Source organism: Hylaeus volcanicus, unplaced genomic scaffold, assembly GCF_026283585.1.
Source record: "Hylaeus volcanicus isolate JK05 unplaced genomic scaffold, UHH_iyHylVolc1.0_haploid 12221, whole genome shotgun sequence".
In the NCBI taxonomy this organism is placed as follows: Eukaryota; Metazoa; Arthropoda; class Insecta; order Hymenoptera; family Colletidae; genus Hylaeus; species Hylaeus volcanicus.
Window position 1 is genome coordinate 395999 of NW_026533163.1, and position 12331 is coordinate 408329.

Here is a 12331-nt window from a genome sequence, read left to right on the forward strand (position 1 = left end):
CGTTACAGTAAAGACTAAATATAATAACGTTTTGCGTTTTTTTTTCTTATTTAAAAAAAAAAAAATTTATACTTTGTCACCTATCATGGACAAAAAATTTTATTAAAATATTAATTATTATTAGCCCATTTGAAATTGTTCATGTGACTTTAAATAGATTTGACGAGCGTTTGTTTTATACAAAATCAAATAAATTTTTGTTTTCTGCCAAGTAACTAACAAAATTGATTGATTTTTGAAGGGCATAAAATTTTTCTCAAAGCTAATATCTCTTCCGAGGTTGAATAAATACTTAAGGAATGGTTTTTAAATTGTAAAATGGTGACATATATATCAAACCAATTCAATGTTGAAATAAAAGTAAATATTAGTGATAAATTATTTTTTAATAAGAAAGCGTTAACAAAACTTTTTATAAAGCTAATGTAGAATATTTTGAAAGCTTTTCTAGTTGTAAATGAGAATCTTTAAAAAAATGGTTATACGAAAATTTGACTTTGAGTTTATGTACTTGTTAGCACATCATCATTAGGTGGAGTGAAATGTATGATGAAACGTTGTTTTTTGAAATTGAAAGCATTCACCATCTACCAATCTGTGTCAATCAGAAGCCCAGTTGTTCTGGTTGCTGGACGCGCTTTAAAAGAAGCCAGAGATTAAATGTCATGAAGAATTTGACAACTGCAGATCTCCATCATCTGCCTTTTGAAGTTTTGAAAAAAATTGAAATTGATTCAAAAGAACATGTGAAGGAACATACCACAAATTTAAATACTATTAACCAAAACATATGTAATCAAAATAAAACGTCGAGTCGTTTTTACCATCGTTCACTGAATGCTTTAAAGTGCAACAAGCGTCGTAATAGATTTGGGTAAGATTAAGGTTTTAGTATCTTGGTAGTATGAATTAAAAAAAAAAAATTTCTTAATAATTTTCTAGACCACTTGAAGTAAAAAGTGATTGCCCCGTTTTTGTTCCGAAACCACCACTACCGGGTACTAGAGCAGTCAAAGCACGCGATCCTCGATTTTCAAATGCTTGTGGTATGTTAAACGTAGAATGTCACAGTAAACACTGTGTTCCACCTCTCTATTTGTTAATAATACTATAGGTACCTTTCATGAAGAAGGATTCATCAAAGCATACGGTTTTTGCGACCAGTTGATTAATGAAGAAAAAGTAGAATTAAAAAAACTTCTACGGTCGAAGAGGAACAAACTGTCTAGTGATGTTCAACAAAGCTTAAGTCATGAGTTACAAAAATTGGTGTGGGCAAAGCTTCTGAAAAATAGATATAAAAAATTTTTTGTAAGTTTAAATTTTTCACTTTCTGCGCTCAATGTAGGAGTCTATTGAGCAAAGACGGAAAAGGCTAGCCTTAGAAAAAGAAGTGAAAACGAGTTTAAGAAAGACAGAGTCTCGATTGGCATTTGAGAAAGGAAAAAAACCGTATATGCATAGCAAAAGTAAGTCTTGTAATTTTTAGTGAAGCTTTTTTGATTGTCATCTTTTTTTTAACAGAAAATATTAAAGAAATCGTACAAGAGAAAATTTATGAAGAGTTGAAGAAAGGAGTAAGTTTATTTTTTCTAGACAGTTCGGCAAATTTTCTGTTTGTCAAATAGAAAAAACTAGAGAAATATATTGCTCGTCAACGGAAAAAACAAAAATCTAAGGTAAAATTGTGATAATTTTATTACAAAGTATCGATTGCACTTTTTGTTGTCTTTTCCTACAAGGATACTGAATTTGCGCCGATGCAGCGGCAAAAAAGCTTTTAAAAGATGTATTTCGCTACAAATTTTTTAAAAATTTGTAATATTTCAAGTACACTAATAGTTGTACAAAGAAAAATTTTTGTACTAATTTTTTTTTTTAAATTTAAAATGAAAACTAGAAATAATTTTTTTTTAAAACATAAAAAAATAATTTTTTGGTGTTTAATAAATAAGCAGGTGGCTCCCGTATTGTACAAAATAAAAAACAAAAAAATCAGTTGTTTTAATGTGACTTGTAGCTTAGTCCTAGTCTTTTTTAAATAAGTCTGTGTAAAAGATTAATACGTGTGTGCGTATGCGAAAGTGATGTTTTATTTGGCACATTGACCAGTTTCGTTGGCATGATGGGAATTAAATGTTGACTTTTGGTCTTCGTAGAATTTTATTTTATCTAAAATAACTTTCCTTCCAACTTCACTTTTTGTTTTGAATGTCATACATAGAAAACGCTCAAATGTCTAATAATAAATAATAGGTTGATATTATGAACGACGAGTTAAATAGTTTACCGAAGATAAGTAGCCAAGACCAAAAATTTTAAAAGAAGTATTTTGTGTATACGATGTTATAGGATTTCTATACGAGTCTTCCGATGTATATTGACATGTCTCGTTTACAAAAAGAATGTTTGACAAAGTAATATTTTGAGATTTTAAAGTAAGCTTTTTATCTTTAAGACTACATGTTGATTTTTCTAAGGCAAAGGCATTGATAATGGAAGAATTACAAAAGACCTGTGTGACGTGTTTAGCGGTAGTTAACAAAATTTTGGTTGAAATATTAAGACTACCTTAGCCCAAGAAGGAAGATTGTATCTAAGACTTAAAAGGCGTATGCTCTGGTATACTTGTTCTTCTACATTAATTCGCCTCGCGATGGTGTCTACGCGAATAACATGAGGTTGAAATGGATTTGGGTATTTGTTCCAAAAAACGGCCTAGATTCAGAAAAGAAGGATTTTATAAAAAAGTTAAACTAGTGTTTAAACAAAAAACCCACGACATACCACAACAGTTTCCCATGGATAAAGATAAATATGTTTGTTTTGTATATTTTTTATTGTAGAAGCCGTTTTAGCATCAGGCATATTGGTGTTTGGGATAGTGTAATAAGTGGTAATGAGGACTGTTGCTCAGTTGTTTGTAGGCACAAAGAAGCCTTGCTAGTTTCACCAATACAAATGGAACCATCAACAAAGACAATAATTGAAGATGGTGACAGAAAGAAGCTAAGGTATTTGTCATTCAGAGATAGAGTCAACGAAGTTAGCATCAATCCATTATATAATGACCTATTTCTTGGAGAACTTTCCAAGGAAGGTCAGTATGACAGTGCTTTATGGAATAGTGGAAAAGATGATTCTTTATGTAACATTTTGGTAAACAATGACAAAGTTCAAGTGGTTCATGTTGGTAATGAGTTATTGAAAAAAGGTCGATTTAATAATATAGAGTGTGTGAATAAAACTTCCAAGGAGATTACGTTTTGTAAACAAATACAGGAAGATTTGCAAGCAACGTATTTTTTATCAGTTCTTAAATATTGGAAAGAAAGAAATTCAACACATGATTTTTCTTTACTTTATCGTCATATTTATCCACGTAGTCAAAGTCTTACACAACTACTTCATGAAACAGAAACAATTATCAATTATCTTTTATGCGAAATCGAAAAGAAAAATTCTTTAGCTAAAGAAGCCGCATATCATTTATTAAGTGTTTTAGCTCGTGTAAGTGTTTTGTAACTGATTTTTGTACTTTATTTTTTTTTTATGAATAGGATCTTCGTGGAGAATTCGTTCATTTTTTAGTCAATGTTTTAAAACGTTTGTTTTTGACTCTTGACATTAATAATGTCTTTATACTTGAAAAAACATTTTCTACCGTTGCATTCTTGTTCAAGTAGGGCAATTATCTTTTTTAAAATTTTTTTTTTAATAAAATGTTTTAGATTTTTGTTTCGTCCAATTTTGGCAGATTTGACGCTTTATTTAAAACCTTTTGAATGTATTTTGCAGCATGAACAAACTTATATACGTTCATTCGGTGCAGAGGCGTTATCATTTTTGTTACGTAAATCGAATCCTAATGATTTCGAGAAAAATTTATTAAAAGTTGTTTTATTTTTTTTACACATTTTAACGTTTAAAACAACGGATGTCGCACAAGAATGCAACTCACCTACTTATAGTCATGGTGTGGGTGATCAAGAAGAGAGTTTTAGTAGTGAAGTGGTGCAATCCTTAGAAGAAATGAAAGATGAAGAAAAAAACAATTTAAATGACGCTACTAGAATACCTTTAACGCAGAAGCAATGTAAACATTTATTGGAAAGCTTGGGTCTTTTATTCTTCGATGTAGTAAAAAATATAAATCATGGTTTTATTTGTAAGGTGGAAGGTGTGGTCAATTTTTTATTGGTCACGATGCTTGAAGAGAAATCGATTCGAGATAACGTCACTTTGTCCACTTTGTATTCTGAGGTTTTTTATACAATTTTATCTGTTTTTTTCATTCAATGTCGTGATCATGCTGATTCGTTTGACAATTGCGTTTTACAAGAGTTTTGTGAATCATTAAGGAAACGTATTGGATCATTAGAAGAAGAAGAAGAAAATGATCAAGAAACCTTTACTCTTTTAACCGTTGACATTTTAATCAAAGTTGCTACAGATATCGTTTGTGTCAAACCATATCCTCAAAGCGAATCGTTTTTCTTCCTAGAGTGTTTTTGGTTACAGGTGGTGCATGTTTTAAATTATTTTGACGAGAAACCTTGTGAAGATGACTCTCATTTGGCTTTATTAAAAACCGTGTTAACATGCTTTATTGTTATTTTGGAAAATACCGATTTTTCCTGTAAAGTTTTACAGCTTTTATTATGTTCTCTCAATAGTCTTACCCAAGTAACCAAAAAATACGTCGATATGGCTCCTACGAAGCCTAGGTGTTTGGAGGCAACAAGAACAATTTTGAATTTTTTTTTTACTATTGTTGAGGGCTTATCGTTTTGTCAAGATAATCGCCATATCGCAGGTTCTAGTCATACGCTTTTACGAATAGTTTACCCTTTTTTCTTTTCAATTGATTTATACGAAGAAGATGAGCATCAATTATTTTGTGGTATATCGCGCCTTCTATCTTTAAAGGGCTCCCAGTTTTGTGTTATTGACAAAGAAGACAAGGAATTTGTCTTGTTTGTTTTAAAACAGTGTTATGAAAAAGCTTTAGCACATCAGGAGAGTCATTTGATTGATACAACAAAACTGAACGTTTTTTTTTCTTATACAAGAGCGTTGAAAGCATTAGTCGACTCTCCTAGTTTTGTTAAGACTGTCTTGAATGATCAAGAGTTCAACCGTGTCTATCAGCGTTTTTTAAAGCGGTACGTAAATGAAGTTTTATTGATGTTGAGGTCCATTTAATTTTTTTTTTAGATTGGCCTGTGTGCTAATTCACCTTTTTACATTGATAACAACTCATACTGAAAGCACGTTTTTGGATCAAAGTCAACATTTATGTACTTTTTTAATGCTTGGAAACATTTTCTTTTCGTTTCTAACATACACGGATACTACGCAAGTGTGGAGGAAATTGACAGAAATCTGTAAAGATTTAACGGATGTTGATTCGAGTGAAGCGGTAATAGCGTGGATGGCGAGTGTTTGGGAACATGTTATTTCTTTTTATTGTTATCAAAGTACAATGGATAACGTTTCTAATTTTGTTGCGTTTGACCAAATGGCACTTTGGTTTATTTCTTGTATGACACAATTAAGGGAGAATTTTGTAAGTTTTGAATTTTGTCTCTAATGAATTATTCTTTTCTGATTCATTTTTTTTAGACAAATGACAAATGTTGGACATTTTTAACAAAATGTTTAAGCTATCTTCTTTTAAGTCTTGGGTACATCTCTCGAAGTATAAGACATACCTTGCTTAGTTGGATGTGTACACTTCGCGGTCGTGATTTACATCGACTTTGCTGTTCGTTTCCAGTCATTTTTTTAAAAAAAACATCTTTTCATACTGTGGGCTTCACTCTGAGTGATAATAGTTTAATGTATTGTTTACCACCGAGTGAAAAGGATGTTTTTTATGATGATTTTCAAACGGCGCTACTATCTCTTCTCCGTACGTCGTTGTTTAAAACGAAAAGGTGAATTTTTTCAAGATAATTTTTTTTTAGAGTATGCGTTAGAGTTGGAAGGTTTAGAGAATTCTTTAGACAACGAAAGAGAGAAATGTGATTTGATTAGAAGAATAGCTCAAAGTAGTGCAGCGTTGTGTAACCATTTCAACCATTCCCTTTGGATCCATTTATTGATGGCGCAGTTAATTTTGTGTCAATTAACGGAAAAATTTTCCTTGTTATGGTCTTCAGTTTTAGAAAGTTTAAATGAGTTTTCTTCAAAAGTTCAAGGTAATGTCGTTTTTACTAATTTTTGTTTGAAAAAGAAAAATCTTGTGATCAGTTCCGCTTACTCCCTTGTCGCACGAATCCGAAGAATTAGTAAAGATTTTCTTTTTTAAAAAAGATTTTGACCAATGTCGTTACTTTTCTGGATCCATTTTAAATATGTTTATTAGCAGATGCTTAATTTTTAATCTCAAGTGCTGTGTTCAACAGTCAACTCATGAAGACCTCAACAAACATAATTTTATATCTTCCAAAGTGAAATCCAAGGGACGAATTTTGAAAGTTAAAAAAAGAAGAAAAACAAAAATAGCGTTGGTTCGTCAAACGGGGTTTTTTCATGACTTTGAATTCTGCGATACCATATTTTCTTCTTTTGAGTAAAATTTAAATCAAAACTTTATCAGTTTCCAATCGTTCATATTTTATGTTTTTTGTCATCTTGTGTGAACAGACATGCCATAAATGTTTACGATGTGAAGAGAACAGATACAGTAACATTCCATACGTGGTGCTGTAAGGTTCTTGAAGTAGTTCTTCCCCACACTTGGTCGATCCATTCTTGTAGTGTAAAGACGCTTTTTTTTAATAAAACAATGGAAATGTTATTAAGAAATATTTCAATCCATACGAGAAGACTTTGTTTAGATGAGGTTGCTCAAGTAGACGGTTGTATTTCAGTGTTACCAAAAGATGATTTGGTGCATTTGCCAGAATGCATTGTAAAGAATAATTTCAATCATGGCGGAATGTCACGTGTTTTGGATATGTTTCCTTTAATTATTTTATTTCAAAAAGTTCAAAATCATGAGAAAACCTCTGACAGAATAAGTGAATCTGTCACTGACTTATATCATTTTTTTGTAGATTATTGTTTTCATCGCGTCATCCAAATACCACAAGTATCCTTACAAAAGTTATCCTTGCAAGTAAGACCATTCAAAAAAAAATTCGTCGTATGATCCATTATTCTTTATGGATTAGTTGCTTGTTTGTAATTATTTGGACTTAACTCCTTACGTGACACTTTTTAATAATGTCGTTGCTAATACGCAACTATCGCGTACTCTTCTGAAATTTTCTATTGATCAAGATGAGGGTATTGTTTGTTTGGAACACCGCAAAACTGTCATCCCATTCATCATACGGCTACTGGTTTCCAAATTATGCAACAATGGGTAAGACCATTTTTTTTTTTTTCGTATGATTGTCCATTTTTTTTTCTTAAACACAAATCAGTCAAAAACATCAAGACGAATTAGCTGTGCGTCGTAAGGTGATTTTTCGGTTTTTCTCACAACTTTCAATCGAAGAAACACCATTAATATTTTGTTCTATTCTTTCATCAATCCTTTGTGTTTATGAGCATCAAACGACTCAAAAAGCTAAAAGTGAAGCCTATAAAGAACAGGTTTTGTATGATTTTTTTAAAAATGCTAAAGAAAATAATTCCTTTCAAATTGTTACCGAGAAACATGGTTTCATTGAAAAAGATCGCTGCCAGGGTCAGTGGAGTACTCTTGATGGACGGCACTCTATTGTTCTGGATCCTACAATAATACATCGCCTTCCAATGCTTGCTGGCATTCTTTTGAATCTAGTGGAAATTGTGAATCAAATGCGATTGCGTATTTCACAAGTGTCCATTTTTTTGTTTGAATGTTCATTACAAGTTGTGAACATACTGGAAGAACATTCAAAGTTATTAAACATCGGGCAAGACACAATTTTCTTGTGTGAAGATCAGGAGCCAAATACTCATGTTTGGAATGGTGGTACATTGGTTAAAAATAATCAATATTGTCGGTACGCTGTGAAGAACAAGAGTGTTTTTTTTAATTCGAAGAGATTTTTTGCTTCAGAATGCTTTTGAGAACATGCTTTCGTTTACTTACCAAAATAATAAAAATGTTTCCAGAACATGTGAATGCGTGGGATTCTTCTTTAAGTCTTTATAAAGAAACATTACAAAAATTAGTTCAAAACTCACTTTTGAGTGGAACGTTATCGACAGCACTTATTTTTGTTCTTTCTATCGCGGAAGATGTAACCTTGTTCCCTTTACTCACTTCTTCGTTAAGCTTTGTTTTACCCTTACTTTGCGATAATATTGCTTCACCACCCGTTTTGGCAGCCATTAGAAAAGGCTGGGACACGCCTGTTATCGTTTCCAACATTTTGAAATTTGTTCTTCGTTTATGTCGAGGAGGTCAACTATCGTTGCAAGTTCCCGACTCTATTAAACTGGCTGACAAGAAACGTATTAAGGAACATCAAAATCATGGTCGCCAAAAAAAAAAAAAATGTCGGCTCAATACATCCAACAGTGATAGCGATACTTCTATGGACTTTGAGCCGAAAGCGTTAACTCGGGAGTGGAAGAATCATATAGAAAACAATTTATTTTTTGGAATTAATATTATTAAAACTTTTGGATCAAGAATTTTACAATCCTTTCTTCTTGTATTGCAAGAGCGGCAAAAATCTTTACATTGTGTAAAAAAAACCCATCGTTATGTTGCATCTCAAATATCGAATGAAGAATTAGATACAATAACAGAAATTTTAAAACATGTTTCTTCAAACGATTCTTTAAATTTGAATACGATTATCCATATATTGATCAAAATTTTTCCAGTTTCGTATAATTCCCACAATTCTTCGTTTCTTTTAAATCGTCAAAAATTAATTTATTCGTGTATTATCGAATCTCTTCTCAATTTTCATAGGGAAGGTGAAACGAATGAGTCGGTTCTTACGTTACTTGACCATGTTACAAAAACTTGCTATACACATTTTCTTGTACGTTAGGAAGAGAAACGTTTTTTTTTTTTTTTTTGTTATTTGAGGTTTTGCAGATCCTTAATGATATTGAAATACGTCACATGACTGCTAAGATATTTGTTATCTGTTGTTTAGTGGAAGCGAAATGTGAGGACATTAAGAAAACTCTTGAAGAATTAGCAAATTGTATTTTTAATGCCTCCAAAGAAATTTCTCAAGAGGATCAAACAAAATCGTTTCTTGTAAATTGGTTTCCAGATGCTCTTCAAAAAAAAAAATGGGTCCTCACAAAGAAGAGTGTCATTTCACGTAAAGTGTTAACAAGTTTTATTGTTTTTGGTTTATCATCTTTACGGTAAGTAGTCCACTATGTCAAAATTGTTATTGAAATAAATGAGTGTAGACAACGTGTCATTTCCTTACAAGCTGATGATGATTTTCAGTGTATTTTACTAAGTGAACTAATACAACATTCTGTAGGACATGAGGGTGATAAAATCAAAAAATTGGATTTAGAAGCTTTGAACCAGCAATGGATTTTGACACACTGCTTGTATACACTTAGAACAGAGGCGTGTGATAGCGCCGTAAGAATGCTTGCTTTAAAATTTTTGATACAATCTGTTGATCGCGTGACTCAAGTTGTACTTGTTCGCAAAACGTTAGCGGATTCGCATCAACTAACGTTTCAAGCGGATTCCAGCGAAGCGTTGGCGCACTGTGAAAAAATGCAACATGAATGGAATGAATGTCATCATGTGTTTCGTTATATAGTGAACACGGTTCTTCACGCAGTTCATTGCGCTTTCAATTCTTGTGAAACCCAAACTCTAAAATCCTTCGTTACCGTCTTCTATCATATAATCTTCAGTTTTCACAAGAATTCGACATATTTACCCTTTGTTACGCATGTTTCGGATTTTTTTTCCTTACCTGAAAAAGATACGAAATATATGTTAAATCAAAACATCATTAAACAAAAATTACACCTGGATTTATCTTGTTTGATCAATGTTAAGGAAGAGGGGACATTAGGAGAACTTAATCGCTTGAATTTTTTTAAAGATATTCTGCATGTTCAAAAACGGCGTCGTTTGCAAGCACTTACGGTTTTAACAAAAACAATAAAAAGTAATATTTTATCCAAACCAACAATCTATTATATTTGTACGCCTATTGCTTTTATCGCTCTTCTACAATCCGATAGTATTAGCAACAATTCAGTACACTTAGGTTTAGCGGAACAAGGAGCGCAGTGTTTAGGAGAGATAGCTAAATGCGCTGAGTGGTCTTTTTGCGTCAAACTTGTGATGCGATTAATAAAATGTTTTCGACGTTTTCCTAATAATAATAAGCTTATTGTTCGATCCATTTGTTTAATCATTCATGATATGGAGAGACATTTACAAAGTGTTCTAGTAGAGAATTCTGACACCCAAACATTCAATTCTAACCAAATGATGTCTGTTTCATCGTCTTCTGTTTTAAATGAAAGCCCAAGTGAAGAAACGGACGTTTTACATGAGTCATGTCAAGATACTGGTGTAGCTCAATGCGTGCAAAATAAAATTCTTAATATGCAAAATGTTATTGAAACAAAACTAATAAGTGCGATTCGTCGATTAGCTTTATCATTCAGCAAACCTAAAAATGAAGAATTGCATGATAAGCAGGAACCAATTATACAATACCCACAATTAATTGTAGCTCAGGTTCAACTTATGAAATTGTTACCAGAGAAAAAATTTAATTCTTTTTTACCTAAATTACTTGAAACATTAGCGTCCGGTTTAAGGTAATTTAAAAAGCATTGTTTTCATATGTTTAAAATTCTGTTTAGTTCTCGTAATCCAGAGGTTCGACGAAAAGCGCGTACATCCATTTCTTCAACAGCATGTTGTTTAGGAGTTCCTTATTTAGACTATCTTTTCCGCTTTATATCGCAATATTTAACAAAAGGATATCAAGTTTCCGTTTTAATTTTCACGTGTAGTTCTATCCTTATGGAAATCGCCTTGGGAGGAGCTAAACGTGGCAAAGGTTTGCTTAAAACCAAATGCTTAATAAAACCAGGAACATGCGATAGTATTGTTCCAACGCTACTACCATTTATTGATCAAGAATTAGCTCGCTTTTGTGATCCTAAACGTCCCACTTTTCTGTTGCATTCATTTGATGATTCTGTTGTATCGAAAAGACCTGGTGCTGATGAAGAACGTTATTTTAAATCAGCTGAAATTTTACTTTTGTTATGTCGCATTGCATCGGTTGAATCCTTTATGGAAACAATTCTACCGTAACTCCCTTGTTTTTATCGAAACTTTTGTAACAATGCTGGTTCTATGCTGTTTTTTTGTAGATATGTTAATGAGCTCATGCTTGGATCCAAATATTCTTCTATTATTTTATCGCCCACGGCTGCATCTAAAAGAAAATATCAACATATGGTTGAATTTTTGTTTGAACAAGTATAACATCTATTTAGAGTGTTTGAATGCTTTTTCAGATTCTTTTTTAGATTCTTCTTTAGATTCTCTTTTATATTCCTTTTTATATTTTTTTAGATTCTTGTTTATATTCATTTTTACATTCTTGTTTATATTCTTTTTTATATTCATTTTTACATTCTTGTTTATATTCTTTTTTACATTCTTTTATAGATTCTTGTTTATACTCCTTTTTATATTTTTTTTAGATTCTTTTTTAGATTCTTTTTTAAATTCTTGTTTAAATTCTTGTTTATATTCTTTTTTAGATTCTTCTTTAGATTCTCTTTTATATTCTTCTTTAGATTCTTCTTTAGATTCTTTTTTAGGTTCTTCTTTAGATTCTCTTTTATATTCCTTTTTATATTTTTTTAGATTCTTGTTTATATTCATTTTTACATTCTTGTTTATATTCTTTTTTATATTCATTTTTACATTGTTGTTTATATTCTTTATTACATTCTTTTATAGATTCTTGTTTATACTCCTTTTTATATTTTTTTTAGATTCTTTTTTAGATTCTTTTTTAAATTCTTGTTTATATTCTTTTTTATATTCTTGTTTATATTCTTGTTTATATTCTTTTTTAGATTCTTTTTTATATTCTTGTTTATATTCTTGTGTATATTCTTTTTTAAATTCTTGTTTGTATTCTTTTTTAGATTCTTTTTTAGATTCTTCTTTAGATTTTTCTTTAGGTTCTTCTTTAGATTCTCTTTTATATTCATTTTTACATTCTTGTTTATATTCTTTTTTACATTCTTTTATAGATTCTTGTTTATACTCCTTTTTATATTTTTTTTAGATTCTTTTTTAGATTCTTTTTTAAATTCTTGTTTATATTCTTTTTTATATTCTTGTTTA

General features: G+C 31.1%; 3 protein-coding genes across 3 annotated transcripts in view; 2 read left to right on the top strand and 1 right to left on the bottom strand.

Annotated features, from left to right (window-relative positions):
- Positions 1 to 129: 129 nt before the first annotated feature.
- On the top strand, positions 130 to 1881 carry LOC128883257 (ribosomal RNA processing protein 36 homolog). Its single transcript, XM_054135434.1, has 7 exons — positions 130 to 874; positions 943 to 1046; positions 1115 to 1269; positions 1349 to 1469; positions 1525 to 1577; positions 1629 to 1679; positions 1743 to 1881. Exons 1-7 carry the CDS (start codon positions 543 to 545, stop codon positions 1782 to 1784), a joined length of 858 nt encoding a protein of 285 aa, XP_053991409.1. The 5' UTR covers positions 130 to 542; the 3' UTR covers positions 1785 to 1881.
- A 211-nt stretch (positions 1882 to 2092) lies between these two features.
- On the bottom strand, positions 2093 to 3492 carry LOC128883258 (PRELI domain containing protein 3A-like). Its single transcript, XM_054135435.1, has 4 exons — positions 2788 to 3492; positions 2572 to 2718; positions 2291 to 2515; positions 2093 to 2239 (listed from the first exon to the last, which is right to left on the bottom strand). The coding sequence occupies exons 1-4, from the start codon at positions 2866 to 2868 to the stop codon at positions 2093 to 2095; spliced, it is 600 nt and encodes a 199-aa protein (XP_053991410.1). The 5' UTR covers positions 2869 to 3492.
- A 1826-nt stretch (positions 3493 to 5318) lies between these two features.
- Positions 5319 to 12331, top strand: part of LOC128883401 (uncharacterized) — an 11234-nt gene continuing 4221 nt past the window's right edge. The window contains exons 1-12 of the mRNA XM_054135713.1: positions 5319 to 5569; positions 5626 to 5914; positions 5970 to 6203; positions 6256 to 6577; positions 6652 to 7126; positions 7182 to 7375; positions 7437 to 8003; positions 8060 to 8999; positions 9056 to 9336; positions 9385 to 10776; positions 10822 to 11277; positions 11341 to 11449. Coding sequence (XP_053991688.1) covers positions 5435 to 5569; positions 5626 to 5914; positions 5970 to 6203; positions 6256 to 6577; positions 6652 to 7126; positions 7182 to 7375; positions 7437 to 8003; positions 8060 to 8999; positions 9056 to 9336; positions 9385 to 10776; positions 10822 to 11277; positions 11341 to 11449 — 5394 coding nt within the window. The 5' untranslated portion in view covers positions 5319 to 5434. The remainder of the gene's footprint in view (positions 5570 to 5625; positions 5915 to 5969; positions 6204 to 6255; positions 6578 to 6651; positions 7127 to 7181; positions 7376 to 7436; positions 8004 to 8059; positions 9000 to 9055; positions 9337 to 9384; positions 10777 to 10821; positions 11278 to 11340; positions 11450 to 12331) is intronic.

Coding starts and splice junctions, on each gene's coding strand:
- LOC128883258 (XM_054135435.1), bottom strand. CDS start 2,868: ATGCCTGATGCTAAAACGGCTTCTACAATAAAAAATATACAAAACAAA. Junction 2,516..2,571: donor ATCTTCCTTCTTGGGCTAAG/GTAGTCTTAATA, acceptor CACGTCACACAG/GTCTTTTGTAATTCTTCCAT. Junction 2,240..2,290: donor GTCTTGGCTACTTATCTTCG/GTAAACTATTTA, acceptor ATTTATTATTAG/ACATTTGAGCGTTTTCTATG.
- LOC128883257 (XM_054135434.1), top strand. CDS start 543: ATGTATGATGAAACGTTGTTTTTTGAAATTGAAAGCATTCACCATCTA. Junction 1,047..1,114: donor TCGATTTTCAAATGCTTGTG/GTATGTTAAACG, acceptor ATAATACTATAG/GTACCTTTCATGAAGAAGGA. Junction 1,578..1,628: donor ATGAAGAGTTGAAGAAAGGA/GTAAGTTTATTT, acceptor TTTGTCAAATAG/AAAAAACTAGAGAAATATAT.